This window comes from Urocampus carinirostris, chromosome 9 (assembly GCF_059441175.1).
Source record: "Urocampus carinirostris isolate Australia breed hairy pipefish chromosome 9, RoL_Ucar_1.0, whole genome shotgun sequence".
Taxonomy (NCBI): Eukaryota; Metazoa; Chordata; class Actinopteri; order Syngnathiformes; family Syngnathidae; genus Urocampus; species Urocampus carinirostris.
The window spans coordinates 42,534,397-42,561,768 of record NC_142357.1 but is presented as its reverse complement, the minus strand read 5'-3'; the positions used below and the strand labels follow the sequence as shown (position 1 = coordinate 42,561,768).

At 41.0% G+C, this 27,372-nt stretch overlaps 1 protein-coding gene across 1 annotated transcript in view; it reads right to left on the bottom strand.

The window, feature by feature from the left end:
- Window positions 1-25,396, bottom strand: part of LOC148360358 (neuronal acetylcholine receptor subunit alpha-7-like) — a 43,959-nt gene extending 18,563 nt beyond the window's left edge. The window contains exons 1-4 of the mRNA XM_088343950.1: window positions 25,263-25,396; window positions 9,274-9,413; window positions 7,497-7,541; window positions 4,727-4,836 (exon numbers count right to left, since the gene is read on the bottom strand). Of these exons, the coding sequence (XP_088200076.1) occupies window positions 4,727-4,836; window positions 7,497-7,541; window positions 9,274-9,413; window positions 25,263-25,323 (356 nt within the window). The 5' untranslated portion in view covers window positions 25,324-25,396. The remainder of the gene's footprint in view (window positions 1-4,726; window positions 4,837-7,496; window positions 7,542-9,273; window positions 9,414-25,262) is intronic.
- Between the last annotated feature and the right edge of the window lie 1,976 nt (window positions 25,397-27,372).

Below are 27,372 nucleotides of genomic sequence, written 5' to 3'. Positions count from 1 at the left end.
ATTTCTCATACAAATTAACTAAGTGAATTCCATCGAATTCGCCGAATTATACGAATTATTGTCGCTCTTCGTCGAGCTTCTCTCTCGATTGTCCCTCTCGATCGATCTTCTGAATTTCCTCTGCCCACGTCCCTTCAGAAGCCAGCGCGCCGGCTCCTCCCATGGGCGTGCCGGCTCCTCCCATGGGCGTGTCGACTCCTCCCATCGGCGTACCGACTCCTCCCATGGGCACGCCAGGTGCCGGCTTCACCACCTCCTCGCCGAAGGGTGTCGCGATGTCTATCTATCTATCCATCTATCTACCTTGGTCATATCCCTCAAGAGGGGTGACCGACAGCAACACACACACATACAATAACAAAGAGAATAAAAGGGAAATAAATAGCAAAAAAAAAAAAAAAAACATTTTTGGACGCAATGTCTAAAAAACTCATATCAGCAGAGCACTTATCAAAACAATGTCAGCCAAAACACTCAGCACTTGGAACGGCGCGACCTGTCATCGAACTTAAGCCTTCTCTGTGAAAAATCTTCATTGCATTCAATTAATGAAACTTGTATAAAATCCTTTATAGTAAAATGTATAAAATATAAAATCTTTCAAAGGTCTACATCAAACTCCCTAGTACCTGATATTTTATCCTGATTTTGTCATGATTACTGATGCGGGGAACCTGAGTCTGCTCCATTGGCTGCTGATCGCTTTTTAAACCCCGTCTTCCTGTCAACGATTGTCAGTTCGTATGCAAACCTCAGCCCTGCGCTAGGCAAGCCCTTTCGACCCTAACTATCCTGTCCTGATTCCTGTTTGACTCCCGGCTTTGACACCTTTTCTGAACTCGATTACGTTTCTGCTGGTGTTAATACCCTTTAAATCTTTCATATCAGGACCCAATTGCGTAACGTTAACCACAAGCTTTATTGATAGAAAGAGGAAGGGCAGCGCCCGCGATCCGGTGTTCGCTGGACGCAGGAAGCAAGCTGCTCACAAAATCAACTGAAGACATAAAAAAACACCGATAACGGATCTTGATCCGAATACAGAAGTGGATCTTCTGTGGCGGGAGTCAAGGGCGGAAAAACAGCTCGATACAGGATAGCAAAAACGTGGTCGGTAACAAAAAACGGGTCGTAAGCCGGGACTGAGGAGCAAAACGTGGTCGCGATCAAAAACAGGTCGGAGCCGGAGACAAACGTGGAGATCAGGAACAGATGGGTGGAAAAATGGGTGCAAAAACGGGACAGGCCGGAGTCAGTCAGGGTCAAAATGCTTGCCTTGTAACAACAGAGGTTCGTTGACGGACTGACAACTGGAAAGTGAGTATAAGGAGTCGCATTTTTGATTCAGTTTTTTTTAAATATATTTCATTTTTTGATGTAGTCAACAAGATCAAGATTTCCCAGTTCAGATATAACACAGTCTGGAAATGTCAACATCCGGCATAGCATCTAAACTCAGAGGTTAATGAAACGAGCCGAATAGCCCCCAGGCTAAGAAACTAGCGTACGGAGATCCTTCAATTTCCAGTGTGACATATTTATCGTGGGCGGGGGGCACATACAGTAAACGAAGCGTGCTAAATAGATTATTTTGAAAATCTTTGTTAAGTCATTGAGTTGTAAAAAAATTGCAGGCTAGAAAGCTCTTTATGGAAATCATATTGTGTTACGTAACTTGCTTATCTTGTGGAAATATGATCGTAACATTTTCTTTGAATTTTGTGTGTATTGAAGGATTTTTCACATTTGACTATAAAGGATTTTATACGATCGAATACAAATTACATTTATTGTAAGAGATATTCACCGGGGCAGCACGGCGGCGCAGTGGTTAGCGCTTGTGCGGCACAGTTCATGTCATGGGAACCTGTCATGGGTTCAAATCCAGCTCCAGACTTCCTGTGCGGAGTTTGTATGTTCTCCCCGTGCTTGCGTGGGTTTCCTCCGGGCACTCCGGTTTCCTCCCACGTTCCAAAAACATGCATTTCAGGTGAATTGGCCGGTCCAAATTGTCCCTAGGTGGGGATGAGCGAGTGAGTTGTCTGTCCCCGTGTGCCCTGCGATTGGCTGGCAACCAGTCCAGGGTGTCCCCTGCCCACTGCCCGATGATTGCTGGGATGGGCTCCAGCATCCCCGCGACCCTACTGAGGATAAACGGTGCAGCTGATGAGATGAGATGAGATATTCACTGGCTGTGCTGCGGTGCGACGTCAGGGCACCCTGGTGGAAAATGTTGTTTACAGGAACGGCAGGAACGGGACGAAAGGCTGATAAGATAATCTGTGTTGTTTTGAGTATTCCAGACATCGCGAAGCTCTTTGACGAGATGGTGAAGCCCAGGGGGGGCATCCTTGGCACGCTCATGGGAGGAGTCGGCACACCATTATGCGGGGAGAAGATGGCCATTGGGAGAGAGCTAAAGGACTTGAGAAAAAGGCTTCCCAAAGACGCCAACGACACTAATTCGGCCGTTTTGGATGGAGTACACTTAGTTCAATTGTTAATGAAATTAAATCTGCCCCCCGTGTGAAAATGTCGGCTATTCTTGTTCCTCTTTTCCGTCAAGAAACAAGCGCGCATAAATTGTTGGGTGAATGTAGGTTGTGTTTGGTTAATAGATAACTCAGATAACTCATTCGAACAATTTGGTAAACGCTACATTTTGATATTTAATTCCTAACACTAACTCTTGGATTTATTTAGCCATTCTGGTTGTGTACAGCTTGTTCAGTCTCTTGTTTTCGTTTCGATTTTTTTACCAATTGTATCCTTTTGTGTTCCGTGGTCTGTCTTCTTCCAATTCACATGCTTCAGCTCCATTCTGAGCTACAACGACTTCCAAGGGTGAATTTATTACCAGGGTTGGGTAGGGTTACTTTAACTGGATTACTTTTAATTACTTTTGGATTACTCTAATACCAAATATGCTAATAAAAGACAAAAGAAACTAAATATAAATAAACGACTCAATTTTGTGCAGGCTTGGGGAGTAACGGAATACATGGAACGGCAAAAATGATGTTTGGATTGATTTTCATTTTGTTTCTGTCGCATTTTATGTTTGTTTTCCCAGAGATCAAAGAGATCAAAGCCAAGAGAGAAAGCTTACCACGTGTTGTGAATCATCATTTTATTCATATTTAGTTTCTTTTGTCTTTTATTAGCATATTTGGTATAGGAGTCATCCAAAAGTCATTGAAAGTAATCCAGTTAAAGTACCGTATTATCCGCACTATAAGGCGCACCTAAAAGCCTTTATTTTTTTCAAAAGCTGACCATGCGCCTTATAATACAGCGCGCCTTATATATGGATCAATATTAAGTCGGAAAGTCTTGCAACTAACTTGCAGCCGCCGACTCGATTTTCCCCTGAACGCCAAGTAGTCCGCGGTGTATGCTGGGATTTATTTACCGGCGTTTCATTGGCTAACCAATGTGTCAATCATCATTTGAATCGATCACTATTAGCTAAAGTTATTCGGAGGTCAAGGGGCGGATCCTTTTTATCATTTACAGGCTGGCATTGGCTTGAGCGGCAAAACAAAGCCTGCAATTGGCCCAAAAAGATGTGTCAATCATCAGTTGAATCGATCACTATTGGCTAAAGTTATTCGGGGGTAAAGGGGGCGGATCCTTTTTATCATTTACAGGCTGGCATAGGCTAAAGCGGCAAAACAAAGCCTGCAATTGGCCAAAAAAGATGAATGTGAATAGCATGTTGGGTTGACGGCATAGCGAAAGCATTTTTTACTATTCTGTATTTTTAAATATTTTATTCTCCTGGATTTACTACATTCACGGATATAAGAGGACCATGGTTGCACATTATTATTGAACACAACAACTTCGGTGAGCTACTCCGGCTATATATTTTCCCTGTATCTTGTTTCAGACTGAATTCGATGTTTCTGTGTTAAGCGGTGCAGATAATGGATGGAATGGAGTGTCTATTTTTAAATTCAACTCAATTCCAAGTGTTTAGTGTCATATGCACGGTAAAGTTGCGAGCGAAAAAGAAAATAGAAACTGAGGAATGGTTGGCATTTCTTGAATCCCAAGACTTTAACCTTCCGAATGATGGAACGATTGAGTGACATCGTACGGACACCGCATCCGCACGTGTCTACGACACGTATTTGCGTCTTTGCAAGCTTTGGGAATGTTAAGGGGGTAATAAGTTGGACTGAACCATCTGACTGTTTTCTCGACGTTCCCATTGTAGCGCCTTATAATCCGGTGCGCCTTATGTATGTCAAATATAGGACCAAAAACTATTTTTTCGGGGTGCGCCCTATAACCCGGTGCGCCTAATAGTGCGGAAAATACGATAACCCTACCCAACCCTTTTCATTACACACTGTCACTTTAAAGTGGAAAGGAAATATACTATCCATTGATTTTAAGGAGGGTTTAACGGAGCTCAATTTCAACCAAAAAGCGATAAAAACCCCTCAACCTTAGAAAAAAAACAAAAATTTGTCTCACCTCTTTAGTTTGCTTTCATTTCCCGAGCGGGAGAACAATTGAAGATAATTTGAACGATACATTAGGATAATTACCAAGTCAGCCTATTATCGCCTGAAAAAAAAAATCCATTTAGGATTAAAGGACTTAACGAATGTCTCTGCGGGATTTGGACAAACATGTCCACACAATTAATCTTCGGTTGTCTCGTTGAGTGGAAGCAGGAACAAAAAACGGGGAGGATGGACTAAAAAATGAATACCTGTTGTAAAGAAGGATATCTGGAGTCCAGATCTGGTCTGAAGGGAATCGGAGGTTCTGGACTCCGGGGTAGCTTTCTGGGTTCCAGCTCAGGTAGACATCAGTCCAGTACTGAGGACAGAAAGACGTTTTCCCTTTAAGGTCCACCGCGTTGGAGTCCCATGATTTAGAGCAGGGGTGTCAGACTCATTTTAACTCGGGGGCCACACGATAGAACAAACATTTTCTCGGGGGCCGGGCTAGTAGATTAGAGAGAAAAAAAAAGAGAGAGAAAGAAATAAGAAAAAGAGAGGGCAAGAAAAAGAGAGTGGGACAAATAAAGAGAAAAGGGGAGGAAGAGAGAGAGACAGAGAGAATGTGAGAAACAAAAGAGATAAAAAGAGTAAGGGGGGGGGAAGAAATAGAGAAAGAAATCCAAAGAGAAAGAGAAGGAGAGAAAGAGATGGGGAGATGGAGAGATGGGGAAAGCAAGAGAGAGAGAGAAAGCGATAAAAGAGAGAGCAAAATAAAGTAAAAAGACACAGAGAGAAAGAGACAAAGAGGCACAAATAGAGAGAGAAAGAGTAAGAAAGAGAGAGAAAGAGAAAGAGAAAGAGAAAGAGAAAGAGAGAGAGAGAGAATGTGAGAAACAAAAGAGATAAAAAGAGAAATAGTAAGAGAGGGGGAAAAAAGAGAGAAAGATATCCAAAGAGAAGGAGAGAAAGAGATGGGGAGATAGCAGGATGGGGAAAGAAAGAGAGAGAGAGAAAGCTAGAAAAAGAGGGAAAAAGAAAAAAGGAAGAGGGAGCAAAGTAAGGCAAAAAGACGCAGAGAGAAAGAGACAAAGAGGAACAAAGAAAGACAAAAAGAGAGACAGGGTGAGAGAGAGATAGAAAGAGAGAGAGAGCGAGAGAGAGAATGTGAGAAACAAAAGAGATAAAAAGAGTAAGAGGGGGGGGAAAGAAATAGAGAAAGAAATCCAAAGAGAAAGAGAAGGAGAGAAAGAGATGGGGAGATGGGGAGATGGAGAGATGGCGAAAGCAAGAGAGAGAGAGAGAAAGCGATAAAAGAGAGAGCAAAATAAAGTAAAAAGACACAGAGAGAAAGAGACAAAGAGGCACAAATAGAGAGAGAAAGAGTAAGAAAGAGAGAGAAAGAGAAAGAGAAAGAGAAAGAGAAAGAGAAAGAGAAAGAGAGAGAGAAAGAATGTGAGAAACAAAAGAGATAAAAAGAGAAATAGTAAGAGAGGGGGAAAGAAAGAGAGAAAGATATCCAAAGAGAAGGAGAGAAAAAGATGGGGAGATAGTAGGATGGGGAAAGAAAGAGAGAGAGAGAAAGCTAGAAAAAGAGGGAAAAAGAAAAAAGGAAGAGAGAGCAAAATAAGGTAAAAAGACGCAGAGAGAAAGAGACAAAGAGGAACAAATAAAAATAAAAAGAGAGACAGAGAAAGAGAGAGAGAGAGAATGTGAGAAACAAAAGAGATAAACAGAGAAATAGTAAGAGAGGGGGAAAGAAAGAGAGAAAGGAATCCAAAGAGAAAGAGAAAGAGAGAAAGAGATGGGGAGATGGAGGGGTGGGGAAAGCAAGAGAGAGAGAGAGAGAAAGTGAGAAAAGAGAGAAAAAGAATAAGGAAGAGAAAGGAAAATAAAGTAAAAAGAAACAGAGAAAGAGACAAAGAGGAACAAAGAAAGATAAAAGACAGGATGAAAGAGAGGGAGACAGGGAGAGAGAGAGAGAGAGAGCGAGAGAGAGAGAGAGAGAGATTTAGAGTATCGAAAATACCGGAACAATGGAGAACCTTGCAGCATATGGACAAACTGGAGTGAATATGCGCAACTATCTTTTGGATCACAGGTGTCAAACAGGCGGCCCGCGGGCCAGATCAGGCCCACTAAGGGATTGAATCCGGCCCACCAGACAACACTCAGAGAAGCGCAAGAGAAAAACAAGCTGTAGGTTGAAATGTGTCCACTTGATGTTGCCAAAGCCAGGTGCCTCGAACAAAGACACTGTACTTGTATTTATTTCTCTCTCTCTCTCTCTTTCTCTTTCTCTCTCTCTTTTTTCTTTCTCTGTTTCTTTCTTTCTCTCCCTTTCTCTCTCTTTCTCTCTTTCTTTTTCTCTATTTCTCTCTCTCTTTCTCTCTCTCTTTTTCTCTATTTCTCTCTCTCTTTTTCTCTATTTCTCTCTTTTTCTCTCTTTTTTCTTTCTTTCTTTCTTTCTTTCTTTCTTTCTTTCTCTCTTTCTCTATTTCTCTTTCTCTCTCTCTCTCTTTTTTTTCTTTCTTTCTTTCTTTCTTTCTCCCTTTCTTCCTTTCTTCCTTTCTTCCTTTCTTCCTTTCTCTCTTTCTCTCTCTCTCTCTCTTTCTTTTCCACCCCTTTTCTCCTACTCTGTCTCTGTCTCTTTCACTCTCTGTGTTTCTCTTTTTCTCTTCTTTTGTTGCTCTTTGTCTCTTTCTCTCTCTCTCTGTCTTTTTAACTTCTTTTGTTCTAACTTCCTTTTTCCCTTTTCTCTCTTTTCTCTTTCTCTCTTCATACCCTTCATGCTTTCTTTTCTCTTTTCTCTCCTTCTGTCTTTCTATTTCTCTCCTTTTCCCTCCCCTTTTCTCTTATTTCTTTATCTCTCTTTTTCTTTCCCTTTAATCTACTCATCCGGCCCCCCGACAGAGTGTTTGTTCTATAGCTTGGCCCCCAAGTTCAAATGGTTTGACACCCCTGTTTCGGATGAATGGACAGAATGAGATTTCACATCCAGATGTGAACGTTTTGTAAAACATCTGTTCAGTGACTCACCAGCTGCAGCCAGGCGTTGGTCATGAGCACTTGGTTCTTCTCATCCTGACAAGAAAATTGAAAAGAGATGCTGCAATTATCTGGATCAGTTGAACCGCGATTTCTGTCATGGTTTGGTGCCTGCAGTCCCTCTTTTCCCCTAAAGATGACAGTGTCACAGCATCACAAAGATCCCACAGAAATACTATTATTTCGGAGGAAATACCACCAAAATCTTACGACAGAAATACTAAAAAAAAAACTTTAGAAATACTAAACAATATACAGTACTACTACAAAAAAATACCACAGAAATACTAGGAGAAACACCTCCGAGCAAATGCCACAAAAATCTTACTCCAGAAACACTACAAAAAACCACGAGAGAAATACTACATAGTATACATAAATCCCAGAGAAATACTAAAAAAATACTTCTGAGGAAATACAGCACTACAAAAATCTTACTCCAGAAACACTACAAAAAAAAAATACTAGAGAAATACTACATAGTATACAGAAATCCCCCAAAATACTACAAACATACTTCCGAGGAATTACATCAAAAATTTTGCCCCAAAAAGCTTACCAAAAAACCCACACTAGAGAACTACTACATAGTATACCGTAGCATCACAAAAATCCCACAAAGATACTAATACTTCGGAGGAAATACCACAAAAATCTTACGACAGAAATACTCAAAAAAAAACCTTTAGAAATACTAAACAATATACAGTATTACTGCAAAAAATACCACAGAAATACTAGGAGAAAAACCTCCGAGCAAATACCACAAACATCTGACTCCAAAAACACTACAAAAAACACTAGAGAAGTACTACATAGTATACAGAAATCCCAGAGAAATACTACAAACATACTTCCGAGGAAATACGACAAAAATTTTACTCCAGAAACTTTACCCAAAAACCCACACTAAAGAACTACTACATAGTATACACAGTACTACTACACAAAATACCACAGAAATACTTCGAAAAAACCCTCTGAGCAAATACCACAAAAATCTGACTCTACCAAAAAACACTAGAGAAATACTACATAGTATACATAAATCCCAGGGAATTACTAGACAAATACTTCTGAGGAAATACAGTACTACAAAAATCTTACTCCAGAAACACTACTAAAAAAACCACTAGAGAAATACTACATAGTATACCGTAGCATCACAATGATCCCACAGAAATACCACAAAAATCTTGCAACAGAAATACTCCCAAAAAAAACTTTAGAAATACTAAACATTATACAGTACTACTACAAAAAATACCACAGAAATACGAGGAGAAAAACTTCTGAGAAAATACCACAAAAATCTGACTCCAGAAACACTACCAAAAAAACACTAGAGAAATACTACATAAATCATAAGAGAAATACTAGAAAAATACTTCTGAGGAAATACAGTACTACAAAAATCTTACTCCAGAAACACTACTAAAAAAACCACTAGAGAAATACTACATAGTATACCGTAGCATCACAATGATCCCACAGAAATACCACAAAAATCTTACAACAGAAATACTCCCAAAAAAAACTTTAGAAATACTAAACATTATACAGTACTACTACAAAAAATACCACAGAAATACGAGGAGAAAAACTTCCGAGCAAATACCACAAAAATCTGACTCCAGAAACACTACCAAAAAAACACTAGAGAAATACTACATAAATCATAAGAGAAATACTAGAAAAATACTTCTGAGGAAATACAGTACTACAAAAATCTTGTTTTTTGTCGATAGTTACATCTTTGGATACTCACCACATCAATGATCTGCAAAAGAGTGAATCCTAGCTCCACCAGGATAGCGGCAGAGTCATTGACTACCGGTCTTTCCAATCGGTTGTAGTTTGCCAGCAGTTCCTTGTAAAGTCTCCTCTGGTACTCCCCTTGCAGAGACCCTAAGGAAATAAAAATATAGTTTGTTTCTTTTAAAGAACTGTTTTTGAATCCAGGCAAAAACATGGGTTGTCATGACCAGAACGGAAACAGAACCCACTCGCGTAACGTTTCTCTCAGTTTTAATGGGAAGAAGGGAAAGGATTGTACACACGATCCGGAGATCGCTGGTCGCGGAAAGCCGGTTGCTCAGATATGGAAGTAGTATTTCCGTGGCGAGCGATGGCGGTGTCGGGGACAGAAAAACAGGTCGGTAGCCGGGACAGGAGAACAAAAATCGTGATCGGAAACAAGTCAAAAGCCAGGAGAAGGGGAGTAGACGTAGTCGAGAACAAAAACGGATCGTTATTCGGGACGGGAGAACAGACGAGGTCGAGATTGAAACAGGTCATAATTCGGGACGGGAGAGTAGACGTGGTCGAGACCAAAACAGATCGTAGCGGGAGACAAACAGGAGCAAAAAACGGGACAGGCGAAAAAGGACTTACCGTGTAAAAACAGAGATTTGCAGACGGACTGACAAAAGGGGACTGACAGGACAGGAGTTTAAATACTGACAGGGAGCCAACCTGTCAACAAGCTGCAGCTGGCGCCACACGGACGGGGCCAATTGGGCGCCATGGCAACCGTGACAGAAGCTGGCGCCACACGGGCGGGGCCAATTGGGCGCCATGACAACCGTGACATGGGTAGGAACCAAGTGATCAAGATTTTTACATTTTTGCTTCTTAGAATATTCTTTTCTGATTTTTGAATTGTTATTAAGTTTAGAACGTTGTTTTTTTCTGATTTGGATTTTTTTCTGTTCTTGGAATTTTTTTTTTTTAATTTTTTTTTTACTTTTTTAGGGGGAAATGTTGTTTTTATATTTTTTTCCCAACAATAAAAAATAATTTCTTCAGATTTTTATTTCAGAATACTGTTTTCAGGAATAGTCCAGGAATATGTTTTTTTTAAAAATATTTTTGTCCATCTATTTTTCGGAGTATTTTTTCTATTTTCCAGGTTTGTTTTTCGGGGGATTTTTTTTCATCTCATCTCATTAGCCGTACCGCTTATCCTCAGTAGGGTCGCGGGGGGCTGGAGCCCATCCCAGCAATCATCGGGCAGTGGGCAGGGGACACCCTGAACTGGTTGCCAGCCAATCGCAGGGCACACAGGGACAGACAACTCATTCGCTCATTCACACCTAGGGACAATTTGGACCAGCCAATTCACCTGAAATGCATGTCTTTGGAATGTGGGAGGAAACCGGAGTGCCCGGGGAGAACATACAAACTCCGCACAGAAAGTCTGGAGCTGGATTTGAACCCACGACAGGTTCCCATGACATGAACTGTGCCGCACAAGCGCTAACCACTGCGCCGCCGTTTTTTTTTATAGTCTTTATTGTTTTATATTATTAGTATTTTTTTTTCTGCTTTTCAGATTTTTTTGTCAGTTGTTCCATTTTTCTCTTAATTATTTGAGTTTTTTTTTTTTTTTTTTTTTAATTGGCCGGTCTATAGACTGAAAGATCATACTACATCCCAAAACAAGCCTTCGGGGTATCAGCAGGGGTGGAGCTTAAAAACGGGGATGTTATTATCAGTTATCTAGTTATCCAACATACAAAACCTGACTTTTCCTAGACTCCACCATTTAATATGAAAAACATTTCTCTGATTTTTTTTTTTTTTGTAATGAAACCTGAAACATCCGTAAATGATTCGGAAAGAGGGAAATTCTAATTTAAGGAGCTGTAGTCAATTCCTAATCCCAAAGGTGAGAACCACCAGGAAAAGTATGTGTGTGTCTGTGTGTGGCATCAAATTTGGAACAATTTACAAGACCAGATCAAACAATGTTCACTTGTTCAAATTTAGATACAAAAAAAAAATATTCCTGGCGGAATACAGAGATGAAGAAAATGGGGTAAGAGTGATACGAGAGATTGAGAATAGTGCGTCTACAATTCTGGTTAACTTTGTTGTTATTGTTGCTATTGTTATATCATAACGTTATTATTAATATTATTACTATTGGTGTATTTAATAGGGAAGATGAAAGGGTAGGGAATATAAGCATTTGCTTCTTACGACCCCTTTTCAAACATATTAGGAGAAAAACGTTATTTTCTTGTTGAGTTATTGTTTTTGTTCTGTTTTTATTTTCATGTTCGAATAAAGTTTTCATTCAATCATTCATTCAAAAACCGATGATAAACCCCGACAGAAGAAAATGGAAAATGCTATGCAAATGTATTCTCCTAGGCAGCACGGCGGCGCAGTGGTTAGCGCTTGTGCGGCACAGTTCATGTCATGGGAACCTGTCGTGGGTTCAAATCCAGCTCCAGACTTCCTGTGCGGAGTTTGTATGTTCTCCCCGTGTTTCCTCCCACATTCCAAAAACATGCATTTCAGGTGAATTGGCTGGTCCAAATTGTCCCTAGGTGTGAATGAGCGAATGAGTTGTCTGTCCCTGTGTGCCCTGCGATTGGCTGGCAACCAGTTCAGGGTGTCCCCTGCCCACTGCCCGGAGATGGCTGGGATGGGCTCCAGACCCCCCCCCCCGCGACCCTAATGAGGATAAGCGGTACGGCTGCTGCTGATGATGATAATGATATATTCTCCTATGACTTCTTCTGTAAGATAATATTCATGATCTTCTTGTCTGTTTTCTGAAAAATGGAAGCACCCATCTCACGCACGATAACCATATCTTGAATCCTACTATTTTCAAATTTAAATAGCAAAACTCAAGAGCCATTATCTTCCATTATCTCTCCATCTGTTTTTCTCTTTTTATGGCCAAGCTTTAATTTATGCAACCTCATTTTTGGTGTATTTTGTACAAGCATCCTCTCCTTTGATCTACTTCTCCCCTCTTACAGTTCTTTTTTTCTGCCTGTCCTGAATCCACTCGCTTTTTGTTTCTGTCGTAAATAAAGGGATTCCGCAGCCAATTGGGTTTGGGGATTGAAATAAACAATGATTGGCAGCGTTTCCAATGAGTCACCTCAAAATGGAAGCTCTCGGGATTTATTTTGGGGGTTGAGCAGTCCATCATTCCGTGCTGCTGTCAAAACGGGTATAACGTCATGTCTGACTTTGAGAATTGAGACTGTCTATTCGGGAATGATCCCAAAATGTCAAAATGAGACGATTGTTAAGGAATTCGCTGCAACAGGAACGGAAACAGGAACAAATTGCGTTACGTGTCTCACAAGTTTTATTGGAGGAACCACGATCAGGTGTTCGCTGGACGCGGGAAGCAAGTCGCTCTTGTGCTCCGAACACGAAAGTAGATCTTCCGTAGCGAGCGATGGCGTGTCAGGGAAAAGCGGGTCGGTAGCCGGGACTGGGAGAGCAAGGCGTGGTCGGGGTTGTAAGCGAGTCGTAAGCCAGAACGGGAGAGTAAACGTAGTCGGGGACAAAAAGAGGTCGTAAGCCGGTTTTGTGGATTAAGGAAGTCGGAGCCTATCGACTGTCACGAACCGGGAAAGGAAACAGGAATGGAGAACCCAATCGCGTAACGTACTCACAGTTCATTAGGGAGAGGAGTAATGCGCGCACACTCGATCCGGGGATCGATGGTCGCGGAAGTGGATTGAAATCCGAACAAACAAGTTGTCAAAATCAAACAGATCAGGCCAAAAATGAAACAGGATCAAACACAGGCAAATTCACAGAACTAGGCATTTCACACAGAGTTTAACAGGAGTCTTGCAGACGCTCTGACAACTAAAGGCTCAAGGGACCGCGTTTAAGTACTCCCAGTGTTTTTCAGACATCGGGACGCTCTTCTCTGAGATGATGGAGCCCACGTGGGGGGCTTCCTTGGCATACCCATGGGAGGAGCCGGCACACCAGCTTGCGGAAAAATGTGGGTCCAGAGAAGGACGCAAAAGATCGAGAGAGGAGGCTTGACAGAGACTCAAGCGACACTAATTCGGCTAAGGGACGCTCTTCTCCGAGATGATGGAGCCCACGTGGGGGGCTTCCCTGGCATGCCCATGGGAGGAGCCGGCACACCAGCTTGCGTAAAAAACGTGGGTCGAGAGAAGGAAGCCAACGATCGAGAGAGGAGGCTTGACAGAGACTCAAGCGACACTAATTCGGCTAATTCGGCCATATATTTGATGAAGTTCACTTAGTTAAATTGTTTAAGAAATTAAATCACAGAAGAACAACGAAAACATGAAATGTAATGAATTACACATTCACTCGTTGTAACTGAACAAAACCATAAAAGGAAGACAATGGGTGATATGTGATATGTATATTTAAAGCATGCAAGAGAACCACCTGGTTGTAAATGTGTAAACTAAAGACGAAAGAAAGGAGACAGGGAACATACTCAAGCATAGATAGAACATTAACATAATGTCCCAAGAGCAATCACCTCCAACAGAACAAAACATCAAAGAGTGACCACGCAAGAAACATTCCGACACATGGACAGAGCCACAAAACCATGAAATGTAACGTAAGTACCGGTACATTAAATAGCTGTTCCTAAACAAAACATGAAAGGAAGACAACTGGTGATACGTTAGAATCTAAACTCGTTGTAACTGAACAAAACACGAAAATAAGAGGATGCACGGAACATACTCCAGCCTGGGCATTGAAGGATTTTATACGATCGAATACAAATTACATTTAATGCAAAAGATATTCACTGGCTGGGCTTTGGTGCGAGGTCGTGGCACCCTAGTAGAAAATGTTGTTTACAGAAACGGCGGGAACGGGACGTAAGGCTGATAAGATAATCAACACATCCAGACGCAGAAAGGCCTTGATGACGTAGAAACGCTCGGTGTTGTTTTGAGTATTCATGACATCGCGACGCTCTTTAACGAGATGGTGAAGCCCAGTCGGGGCTTCCTCGGCACGCCCATGGGAGGATCCGGCACGCCATTATGCGGTGAGAAGATGGCAAAGAAGAGAAAAGCTAAAGGACTTCAGAAGAAGGCTTCACACAGACTCCAACGTTACTAATTCAGCCATTTTCGATGGAGTACACTTAGTTAAATTGTTGATGAAATTAAATCTGCCCCCGTGTGGAAATGTCAGCTTCCTGTTCATCTTTTCCCTCAAGAAACGAGCGCGCATAAACTGTTGGGTGAATGCAGGTTATGTTTGGTTAATGGAGTCAGATAACTACTGCCGTGTACGTGCCCCCCAGCGCTAATACGAAGGAGGCAATGGACGTTCTCTACCGAACTGTGAGTGAACTGCAGCATGCTTACACCGAGTGCATTTTTATTGCGGCGGGGGACTTTAACCAGGCCAATATGAAAACAGTTCTCCCGCATTTCCATCAGCATGTAAATTTTGCTACAAGAGGTAGGAACACATTAGACCTGGCCTACACAAACATCAAAGGTGCATATAAAGCAGCCCCCCGCCCCCACCTTGGCTCATCAGATCACCTTTCTGTTATGCTAATTCCAGCATACAAGCCCCTGCTGACCAGAGAAAAACCTACAGTGAAGCAGGTGAGGGTGTGGTCTGAGGGGGCAATGGAGGCACTACAGGACTGCTTTGATTGCACTAATTGGGACATGTTTAAATCGGCTGCCACTTACAACAACAAAATAAATATAGATGAGTACGCCATTTCTGTGTCAGCCTATATCAGTAAATGCGCAGAAGACGTCAGCAATACCAAAACTATATGCACCCGTGCCAAGAAGCCCTGGATGACTGCTGAGATACGCAAACAACTAAAAGTACGGAACCTTGTCTTTAAATCTGGTGACAAGGAGGCACTGAGATCAGCGAGGGCTAACCTGAACCGTGCTATCAGACTAGCAAAGCGAACGTACAGTCAAAAATCCAGGAACGTTTCCTCAATAGAACCAACACCAGGGATATGTGGAAAGGCATTCAGGCCATTACCAAATACAAGCCAACCACCGCCCCAGTGCAGGACACTAGCATGGACTTTCTGAATGACCTCAACAAATTCTTTGGAAGGTTCGAGGCACAAAACGGCACCACTGCAGCGAAAGCGGTTCCAAATCAGGACGAAAGAGCACTCCACCTGGACTCATCTGACGTGAGGAAGACCCTGAGAAGGGTCAACACAAGGAAGGCTCCAGGCCCGGACAACATTCCGGGGCGGGTACTTAGGGAGTGCGCCGATCAGCTGGCTTGTGTACTAACAGACATTTTCAACACCTCGCTAGACCAAGCCATAGTACCATCATGCTTCAAATTTGCCAACATCATCCCAGTGCCAAAGAAACCCCAGATCTTATCATTCAACGATTACCGGCCCGTTGCACTGACTCCTATCATAATGAAGTGCTTTGAGAGACTGGTTAAAGAGCACATCACCTCCAGTCTCCCCTCCTCATTCGACCCCTTTCAGTTTGCCTACAGGACAAACCGCTCCACCAGGGATGCCATCTCCTCTGCGCTTCACCTGAGCCTGACACATCTAGAGGAGAAGAACACCCATGTGCGGATGCTGTTCCTGGACTTCAGTTCAGCATTCAACACCATCATCCCACAACATCTGGTAGACAAAATGAGACTCCTGGGTTTCAACACCCCCCTGCGGAACTGGCTGCTGGACTTCCTCTGTGACAGACCCCAATCAGTGCGGATAGGTCAGAACAGTTCAGATGTCATCTACCTCAGCACGGGCTCCCCCCAAGGCTGCGTCCTAAGCCCCTTGCTGTTCACCTTGATGACACACGACTGCGTCCCTAGGTTCGCCACAAACCACATCGTGAAGTATGCTGACGACACAACAGTGGTGGGCCTCATCAGGGATGACAACGACCTGGCCTACAGAGAGGAGGTGGAGCAGTTGGTGGGCTGGTGCAGGGACAACAGCCTGGTCCTGAATGTTGACAAAACTAAAGAGATCATTGTCGACTTTAGGAAAAACCAGCCCAACCATGCCCCACTTTGCATCAACAACAAGGCTGTGGAGGTTGTCAGCAGTATCAGGTTCCTAGGGGTGCACATTACAAACAAACTCACCTGGTCCGTGAACACTGCATCACTGGTTAAGAGGGCACAGCAGCGCCTGTACTTCCTGCGGAGGATGAGGAGAGCCCACCTGCCCCCACCCTCCCTCATCACATTCTACAGGGGCACCATAGAGAGTATCCTGACCAGCTGTATCTCTGTGTGGTGTGGAGGCTGCAGCGCTACCGACTGGGGTAGTGTGAGGAGGGTAACGAGGACAGCAGAGAAAATAATCGGGACTACACTTCCCTCCATTCAGGACATTGGCCAGAAGCGCTGCCTATCCCATGCTAAGAACATTACCGGGGACCCCTCTCACCCCCATCATGGACTGTTCACTCTGCTAGCCTCTGGGAAGAGGTACTGCAGTGTGCGGTGCAGGACCACCAGGCTCCGCAATAGTCTAGTCCCCCTGGCCATTAGACTGTTAAATGGTCAATCTAACATATAGTTAACTTAAATCTAAACGGCTGCTAATCCGACTTTTTGCACTACTGGCAGTTTTTTATAGCTTGCCACTCCTTGCACATTGCTCTAAGCACTATTGTAATTACAGCGTTATTGTTACAGTGTTAATGTTACTGTGTACCTGACTTGTTAACCTGACTGCCCATTTTGCACATCTGGTTAGCTACTCTTCTTGCACTATCGGCACTATGGTAAAATACTATACGTAGCCAAAATACAATACAACTTATTTATATCTGTACATTCAAGGAAACTGTGGGGGTCAGATGCATCGACATTTCGTTCTGTATACACGTGTACTAGAATGACAATAAAGTAGATCTGAATCTGAATCTGAATCTGAACTAATCCGAACAACTTGGTAAACGCTATATTTTGATATTTAATTCCCAATAGCATAGAGAAGCCCATGATTTTGTGGGCTGTGTTGATGACTCTGTAAAGTTCTCTTGTTCGTTGCTGTTCTCCCAGCTTTCCAACACATTCAATAATTTCCCACAAAATGAATAAAATAAAAACACATTAATGAGTCGAATTTTCTTTGGCTTCGAGACTTTTGTTTATGGTTCGAGAGGGATTTGCACTGCTCCCGGATTAGGATTAAACTTCAAGTGGTTTCGGGGCCATGATCCCTCACTATAGATTATAAAACTCTCTTGTAGGACTCGATACATGAGGGGCTGTTAAAGACACTTTGAAAATAAACGAAAAGACAACGAGCTTGAGATATTGCACGAAACGAACATAAGGGATTGAGTCGGTGTTGTGAAAATACTTCCTACCTGTTTCTACTAATGGTTACTGTGCATGTGCTCAAGGCTGATTGGGATTTCCTACAGAGAGTACTGAAGTTACAGTGGAACCTCGGTTTTCGAACGCCTCTCAGTTCGAACAAATCAGTTCTCGACCCAAAATTTCGAGAAATTCTCGCTTCGCTTTTCGTTCAAAAAATCGGAGTTCGAACGCCGGTACGCTAGGGGCGACGCTGAGCGGCGTACGAGTGTAGATTACCCCCACCCCTCGTGAAGAACAGTTGTCACGGCAACGCGCACTCCTTTTCTGTTTTCGTTTTTCAAAAGCGGTGAAGGGAGTGTTTTAACCCCCAATTATGCCTCGGAAGAAGGTTGGTGCAAGCAGCAAAGTTGCTACAGGTGAAAAAAGAGGAGTAGTGCGTACAACTATTGCATTTAAGAAAGAAATAATAGCAAAATATGAAGAAGCTGTGCGAGTTTCCCTTCTTTCAGGAATACAGCATGGCTTCTGCCGACCGGTAAGAAATCCTATTCATAATTTTTTTCTTTGTCCTTTAACCGCTCACCACTTGTTGTGGAGACCCGGGTGCTAAATGACGTGGAAACGACCTGATTTTTTTATTTTACACGTTCATGTTAGCGTAATCTTTCGTACGGAAGATTACGCTAACGGGAACGTACGATTAGCCTGGGTTAGCTTTACGTTACATATTCAAGATAAACATTCAGGGTGTTGGAACGGATTAAAACAATTTTAAATTACTTTTAATGGGAAAAAACGGCTTCGGTGATCGTACAAATCGGTTTTCGTACAAAGAAATGGAATGGATTATGGTCGAGAACCGAGGTTCCACTGTATATACTATTGAAGGATTTTATACATTTTACTATAAAGGATTTTATCCGATTAAATACACGTTACATTTATTGAGTGCAATGAAGATTTTCACTGAGTGGGCTTCAGGTCACGCCGTTCCAAATGAAAAATATTCTGACTAGGGGATTTTGATAACGGGACTCTGACGCAGGACGGCAGGCATTGTTTTGATAAACGCTCTGCTGTTATGAGTTTTTCAGACACCGGGACGCTCTTCTCTGAGATGATGGAGCCAACGTGGGGGGCTTCCCTGGCACGCCCATGGGAGGAGCCGGCACACCAGCTTGCGGAAAAAACGTGGGCCGAGAGAAGGAAGCAACAGATCGAGAGAGGAGGCTTGACAGAGACTCAAGCGACACTAATTCGGCCATACATTCGATGGAGTTCACTTAGCTAAATTGTTTAAGAAACTAAATCTGCCCCCGTGTGGAAATGCCGGTCTCTTGTCCATATTTTCACGAAGAAACGAGCGTGCATTGTTAGGTGAATGTAAGTTGTGTTTGGTTAATGGAGTCAGATAACTAATTTGAACAATTTGGTAAACGGTACATTATAATATTTCATTCCTAACACTATTTATACGCTGTTTTGTTCCACTTATACTCAAAATACTTATCTTCAGTTTGATCCTCAGCCTTGAGTGGAACTTTTTAAACTCCTGTGCTTTGGAATGTTTTCTTTGTTTTCAGTCTGTGCAGATGACAATGATTTAATCACCTCGCCTGGTGAGGTGGAACATGTGCCTGGCGACATTCTGTCAGGAGGGCGATGACCTATCAGCCCTCCTCCCATCAAGGACGGCGCGGACCAATCAGCCAGAGGCTTGGTCATGGGGCTGGACATTTGATCACCATGTGTCATAAAATGGGCAACTCAGAAGCCCCCGTCGTTCGCTCTGTTTCTACACACACGATTGTAATCAGCGAGGAAGGAAGATGTGTTCAACTCTTGGATTTGGCTAATAAATTAATATGTGGACTGCACTCGGCTCAATAACTTCTCCGACTTCTGAATATGCTCCAACTGTAAGGAATTAGGAGCCAGATTTCAGTTTAAGATATGTTAAAACCTAACAGTACTTACCAGATTTCTGATGAATTTAGTCTCATTTGATTCTGTTTTTTGACGTAGCTTTAAAGACTGGAGTGTTTTTCTGCGGTAGTTTTTTAGCATGGTGTATGTTGATTACTTTAATCACGCATTGTATGTATGCACGCCAATCCTCGTTTTATGTCACGAGAAAAAGTTTTGTTTGCAGTACTTCTGAGTTTCAGTGTTGCTCGTTTTACTTGATAAGAAAGGAAACTAAATTTGCTGTCAGATTAGCCTAAGGGTTAAAGGATTTTATACATTTGACTATAAAGGATTTTTTTATACGATTGACTCATAATGCAATGAAGATTTTTCACTGAGTAGGCTTTAGTTCAATGACAGGTCAGGCTGTTCCAAATGCAGAATATTTTGTCTAGTTCTTTTGATAACAGGACTCTGACGGAGGACGGCAGGCGCTGTTTTGAGAAACGCTCGGTGTTGTTTTGATTATTCCAGACATCGAGACGCTCTTCTTCGATATAGTGAAGCCCAGGGGGCTTCCTTGGCGCGCCCCTGGGAGGAGTCGGCACGCCATTATGCGGGGAGAAGATGGCCAATAGGAGAAAAGCTAAAGGACTTCAGAAGAAGGCTTCACACAGACTCCAAGGTCGCTAATTCAGCCGTTTTCGATGGAGTACATTTAGTTAAATTTTTAGGGAAAATTAATCTGCCCCCGTGTGGAAATGCTGGCTTCCTGTTCATCTTTTCCCTCAAGAAACGAGCACGCATAAATTGTTGGGTGAATGTAGGTTGTTTTTGGTTAATGGAGTCAGATAACTAATCCGAACAATTTGGTAAACGGTACATTATGATATTTAATCCCAACTGGGTGGACATCTCCACAAGGTCGGACGTTTTGGCTGAACACTTGGATGTTTTTATGATCCTGGCTTAATCTAGCCTCAAGTTGGTTGCATGTAAGCAGTTTAAGTTTAGTCCTCCCAGTTACAGTGGTGATTTATACTCCACAGCTAGCCTATTCCAAACCAGGCTAACAACTAGGCTAAGATTAGCTCCATAATGTTCCAAGACTTTCTTGATATGTTGCATTATTTTGATTCTCCTGCATTAAGATTTATATATTGGCTACACATATTATTATTATTATTTATTTATCTATTTTAAACTACTATTGTGGCTTTTAGTAAAATAGCGCAGCCACTTAAGTCACTTGACCACAAGAAGGCAAAGATCACATTTGTTTGGTGAAGTCATCTTGAGTGGTGACTAAAAACGTATTCTGTATTATTCTTTTTTTATTACTTGTTTGTATTCATTCTGATGTCAAAATGTCCCTTGTAAGTTGTTTTATTAGGTTTTATTATATTATATTAATACTTTTTAAAATCTTTATTTGTATTGTTTTTAAAGGAAGTAGTTGGCCAAGTGCTTCCGGGTCAGGTGAACGGCGCAAATCTTTCAACTCTTTTTTCCTACACTGCTCAAACGGGTGAGTCAACATCATATAAGTCAATTTTTTTTGTTTCATTTTTTTTAATTTGTGTTTTTGGTTTGCAATGTTTATCGAGGCGAAAAACCAGCGAAGTTAACTTTAACATTTTAAAAGACTTGAACTATATATTTTTTTCCTTTGGCGGGATTCGGCGCCATTTTGAGTGGGCCGCTACAATATAGATATTGTGGAAACGATCACTTGTATTTGATTTATAAAGGATTTTAATTTATGTAATATTTATCTTAATAGTTAAATGTAGTCATGTTTTTAATTGAATTGTCTTTATTGTCATTCATACCAATACTTGTTTGCTACGAGATTAGACATGGCACTCCAATGCAAACCCGTAATGATTAATTACTAAAAAGTAGAAAATTTAGACATAAGACTGTCAGAATAAATGGGCAGATATATTTGTAACGTAATGCTTGGAGACTAGCCTAAGTTATTAACTTTGCAATGAAAAACGGAGCAAAAACCAAAAATTTCCAAATAAATCATCCATACATCCATTATCTGCACTGCTTATCCTCAGTAGGGTCGCAGGGATGCTGGAGCCCATCCCAGCTATTTTAGGGCAGTGGGCAGGGGACACCCTGAACTGCACCAAATAAATCACAAGATATATATTTTTCTACTCTTGCACACTTTCTATGGTGATTCTCTTGATCAGAGTGTTTAAGACCTCTTAAGTAAATATTTCACCAGATTTTTAGACATTATGACCCCTTAAATGAATTGTAAACAGTATTTTCATGTTCCAAAACATCGAAAAATAAGTTAGGTCGCCAATGTTTAGACTGTACTACTGTAATTTGTGAAGGACTCAAACAAGATAATGATGTACAAAAATTAAAAGAATGGGGTTAGTGCCACATAAAACTTTGTTTTTGGGACTGTATTTATTGACTATAGGCCCCAAGGCTTGTAGTGATGCTAAAGGGAGAAGCAACATCATGATAACTAGAAATAAATCTTACAATGATGAAGCAATAAGAAGGCACATGTGTAGTTACCCTCCCTAAGGAATTTGACCATAATCAAACAACAATATGTACTTAGAATCATTAAAAATTAAATAAATAAATATTCTCAGGGAATAAAAATCCTCGCAGATCAAGGGCGGAGTTTTGGCATGTAGGGAGTGGGCGTATCCCCACCAAGATTGAGCAACCATTGTTTTGTCCTTACCAAAATGGTGTGATCATTAAAAAAAGCCCTATGTCCCCACCAATTCCAAAAACCAAAGCGAAGCTCTACAATTTTTAAATCAGTTCTTATATTGGTCTGCCGTCTTTTCTCCCCTCCGCATCCACCCGCTACTCCTCTGTACCAACTTGACTCGCATCTCACCAAAGGTATACAAAGTGTTATTTTTCCTTGATATGTATGCTCCATTTATAGTGTTTTTAACCATATGCATGCCTATCACATAATAAATGTTCTTACTATGTGATATTTTGTTTTTTGAACGTTTTTATTTGGGGTGGTCTCGGTTTGGAGTTAATTAGCAACGGTATGTATCCCCCGCTATATGGCAATTACAAAAATTTTTAATTTCCACATCAGAACAGATTTATGTTGTATCTCGGTGCTCTACTGTTCCAAGGACTATGTTGTAAGTCAAGGGGGTAGTTTTGGCATGGAAGGAGTGGACGTGTCCCTACCAATATCGAGCAATCATTTTTTTGTCCCCACCAATATTATGTGATCATTATTTAAAAAAAAAAAGCCCTATGTCCCCACCAATTCCAAAACCAAACCAAAGCGAAGTTTTTAAATCAGTTTTAATTTTGGTCCGCTGTCTTTTCCCCCCCTCCGCATCCACCCGCTACTCCTCGGTACCAACTCGACTCGCATTACACCAAAGGTATATAAACTGTTATTTTTCCTTGATATGTATGTTTTTATTTATATTGTTATTTAACCATATGCATGCCTATCACACATAAAATGTTCTTACTATGTGATATTTTGTTTTTTGAACGCTTTTATGGAAGGAGTGGGCGAGTCCCTACCAATATAAAGCAATCATTTTCTTTCTGTTTAAAAAAAATGCGCCATATCGTCAAGAATTCCAAGACTAGTCGTATGCCCCTTGCAGGCAGAAGTTTTAAAATCAGTTTTCCCTTCAATCTGCCGTCTCCTCTCCCCTCTGCATCAACCCGCTACTCCTATGTACCAACTTGACTCGCATCGCACCAAAGGCAAGTTTCATTGAGATATATGTTAAATTATAGTTTGATTTAACCATATGCACACATATTTCATTCGTAATAATTATGATATTCTATTTTGTTATTAGAATGTTTTTATATAGGATGGCAGGGGTTTAGAGCTAATTGGCATAGGTTTCTGTCCCCTCCTATAAGGCAATTACATCTTTCATTCCCACCTCAGAACAGATTCATATTTCAGGACTTTGCAGCCTTATTTCGAACCACTCAAAGATCTCTTCCAGTTCTGGCTAATGTCAAAAATGTTCCCCTTTTGTTCTCCAGGCATGGTGTATTGCAAAAATATTTTTTTTTTTACAAATAAAAATAACAAAATTCAGAACACATTTAATGCTAACATATACTCCAGTGATTTCCGGTCGGTCTGTTGTTCCTGTGTAACCCCTTGTCATGCTCTGACGACTATTTGCTATTGATGACACAAAACCAAATATGTGCATATAAGCTGACCCCCTGATTTGAGTATTTTGTTTTATTGTGGAAAATTTGGGGTGAATGCAAGTATATTTGGTCGGGAGAAAATCTCCATGAGCAGTTTGCCCGCGTCCCTGCGTCCTAGACGCATCATTTTTGCTGGGGACGCATAGGGTCAAGTCAACGTGCGTGTCATTTTTACCCTATTACATTTTTTTTTAAACAAAGATTTACCGCACTTCAAACTTTTCGTCAGACGGATCCGCCATTGTTGTTTTTGTCTCGCGGTTCGAGTTTTCGTCTGCACGCCGATCTCGGCAAACGAGATCTCGTTGTTTCGAGAATACGTCATTGTTGTGGTGGTTGTCGTCAAGGGAAGGTACTAATTATGCCTCCGAAAAAAGTTAGTATTAGGTGAAAATCAAGACAAAATTGGTAATTTCTTCAGTGTCAATAACAAGTCGAAACTTAATGCAGAAAGTGATAACAACGGCAATTATTCCGGCATGAAAAAAACGGCGGGGAAATTTTTCGGAAGATCGCGAAGGCAAGGAAACCACGTGTGTTGAAGCCAACGATTCGACGAAAGAAAACAAACAAAAGAATACTCCTAGCAAGGACTTTTCTGCCAAAATTGACTCAATTATAGTCCTGGTTACGCTATGAGGAGGATGATAATGGAATGGACCTTACAACTGTGGCGGGACAGCAAACCACGAAGAATATATGAATTGGAAAATCTGAAGTGATAACTTGCTTTGTATGACCAATTAACTGTGATGATTAAAACTGCATAAATATATAGACTAATATTTCAGCAATATTATTTTGTATAGTGAACAATATTGTGAACTGAAAAATCTGAAGTGATAACTGATTTGTATTACCAATAAACTGTGATGATGAAAACTGAATGAATATATAGATTTATATGATATATTTGTCGCCGATTTACAATGTCAACCTGGATAAGACTAAATTTTGGGGACCCATAGATCTCTGTTGGGACCCATAGATTTTTGAGCATGCGAGTCCCCGGGACCCATCACTTTTCACAGGTCAAATGAACACTGCATGAGGAGAAATTCATGGTCCTTGTACTCTGTGTTTGAGACGGCGCTGCCGTATTTATATTATGTTGTGTTTTTTAAGGAGATATGAACATGCCCACCCTTCAGAGAATGTTATACTGTATGTGATGACTTGATTGATGCAGAGTTATTGAGCATTCAGAGGCCATTATAATTTATGCTGTAATAATAGTCTGTGGTTTGCAATTATCTGTGGTCTGTGCAGCCCTTTGAGACTTTGTGATTAAGGGCTATACAAAATAAACATGACTTGACTTAACAGGAATTACATTTGTACTTGTATTATTGTTTAAATGTCCCTATTTTTCAATTGAACATTTAAGAACAGGTGGTTGGAAAGTTAAAAAGGAATACATTTTCAAATGTGGGCAACTTGTAAAACCAGGAGTCTGTTTAAAATCATCTCCACTGCTCTCCTTTGTATTTGCTTGCAAGTATCTACCGTAAATACATATACACTGTATACAAATTTGGATATTTGAATGAGAAAGCTTACCTTTAAACAGAAACGCCGTCCACAGGTAAAGTCCAAGAAAGCAAAACTTGTGGCAGCGCATCCTGGCAGCTTGGTATCCGCATCGGCTGCCGGTTGTGCTGCAGCTCTACCGATGATGCTCTTTGCATCCTAGGGCGGGGGGCGGGAACAAGCTGCAGGAGAGAGGTGGGGAAAATTGAGGGGAGCAAGCCATCGAGTGTGGGATGGGGGAGGTAAAAACATCCCCGCTTTTGCAGATCTACAACCAGGGGAGATTAGCACACACTTGTGGCGCTCGGGGTAATGTTCTCACTTGTTTTGCGGGAATACTTGCACATTCGGGGATTAAGCTTTTAATCGGGTAGGCTAGACATCTTTACATTTATGTATAGATAACCGGAAGTGCCAGATCCGCCGGGGGGGGGGAATCCAATAAACAAATAAATCTGTCATGAATAAATTAAGTAACTTATTTTTCTATAAATATGGAATTAAATGTGCCATCAATTGGTTCAATGTTTTATTTATTAAACAGGTAAGGACTCAAATGTGTCATTGAATCAAAAAAAAGGATTTCAATATGTTTATTGAAAACAAATATTCAAGATTATTTCTGTATTTAACTTCTTTATCTATCCAATATGTATTTTTTAAGAATTTGACTTTTTGAGTTCTGGAGCTTTTTGTATCTTTATTTGGCAAATTTATTTTGTATTTATTAAATTTAAGTAAGATTTCTTAATGCAGACATTTTTGATTTGGTAAAATGATGATTATTCCTTGTTTTTTAGAAAAATAAGTGAAATAATACCATTCATACTGAAAAAGAATCTCTAATATAACAGAATAAAGTAGAATTACCTTTATTGTCCTTGATTACAACGTGAAAATAGTGGTGATAATGCATTTCATTTTAGGCGCGCCATAATGGCACACCTACTGAAAAAAACTTTCTTTCCCTGCTTATTGCGATACTAGATTGGGGATAATGGGTCGTGGCGGCATGATTGCATGTCATTTTAGGCGAAAATACAGCAACAGCAGAAAAAAAGTTATTACTTATTTATTTGCTCAATTTAAAAAAAAATAGGTAAAGGTGTTTAAGGTGAAAAAATGACTCTAAAACAAAAAAAATGATTGATTTAAATGTGAAAATAGCAAGGATAATAGATCCTGGCCACAACAGTGAATTTCATTTACAAAAGTGCCACTTGCTAGTCCCCGCTTGCAATACTGGAATGGGGATAATGGATCAGGGCCGCATGGGTGCAGTTGACTTTTTGGTGGACACATCGGCAAAGAAAAAGCAGCCAGACCCTACAAACGTGCTCTCTGCCTCTCCCAGCTTGCAGCAATATCAGGGATAATGGTTTGTGCAATATTTTTCAACCGCTCATACATTGAGGCTGGGAAACGTGATAAAGCAAGGGATAACAGCCTTTGAAAAAAGAAAGAAGAAAAAATGATTTGTAATTTAATAATTTCACGGCACATTTAATGACCTAATGATACATTAAATGAATTTTAAGAAGAAAGCATTTCCAAAATGTTCCCGGTTTTTGCTTCAGCGGTCGTTCCCTTATCGTGCAAGACGGTAAAATAAACAGCGGTACTAAAAAGTCTTTAAAAATGCAAGGCGAGTCAACGACGTGAAGAGCATTAAAACGTTTGTTTATGCAAAGGTGCGCAATGGCGTCTTACTTAAGAGTCGACGTCCGATGCGGGAGAGAACAGTTAAGTGCGGCAAATGCTGCAAAGAGCGCAGGGAGATGTTAATTCTCTTATCTTTAATACATGAGCAGTCTTCCGCTAATGGACTTAAACGTGGCGCTCTTTTGATTTTGCTCACTTTTATCGGGGCTCTTTATCTGATCGTTTTTTCTTATATTGGGTCTAATCAGCCGTCACCGCAGACATATCCGATTGTGCATTTCTGTTTTCTTTTCTTTTGCCATATATCCAATTTTAGCCATTGTTGTATTGAGTTCCATTTTTTTGGGAATAATTTCTCATTAAAAACAAATGACGGAGAAAAAATGAGCATTATACTGAGAAATGTGGTCCAGGAAAAGCTTCTTATATATTCATTTCTTTTCCAGGGTTCCTGCAGACACGTTTCACAATTTTTTTC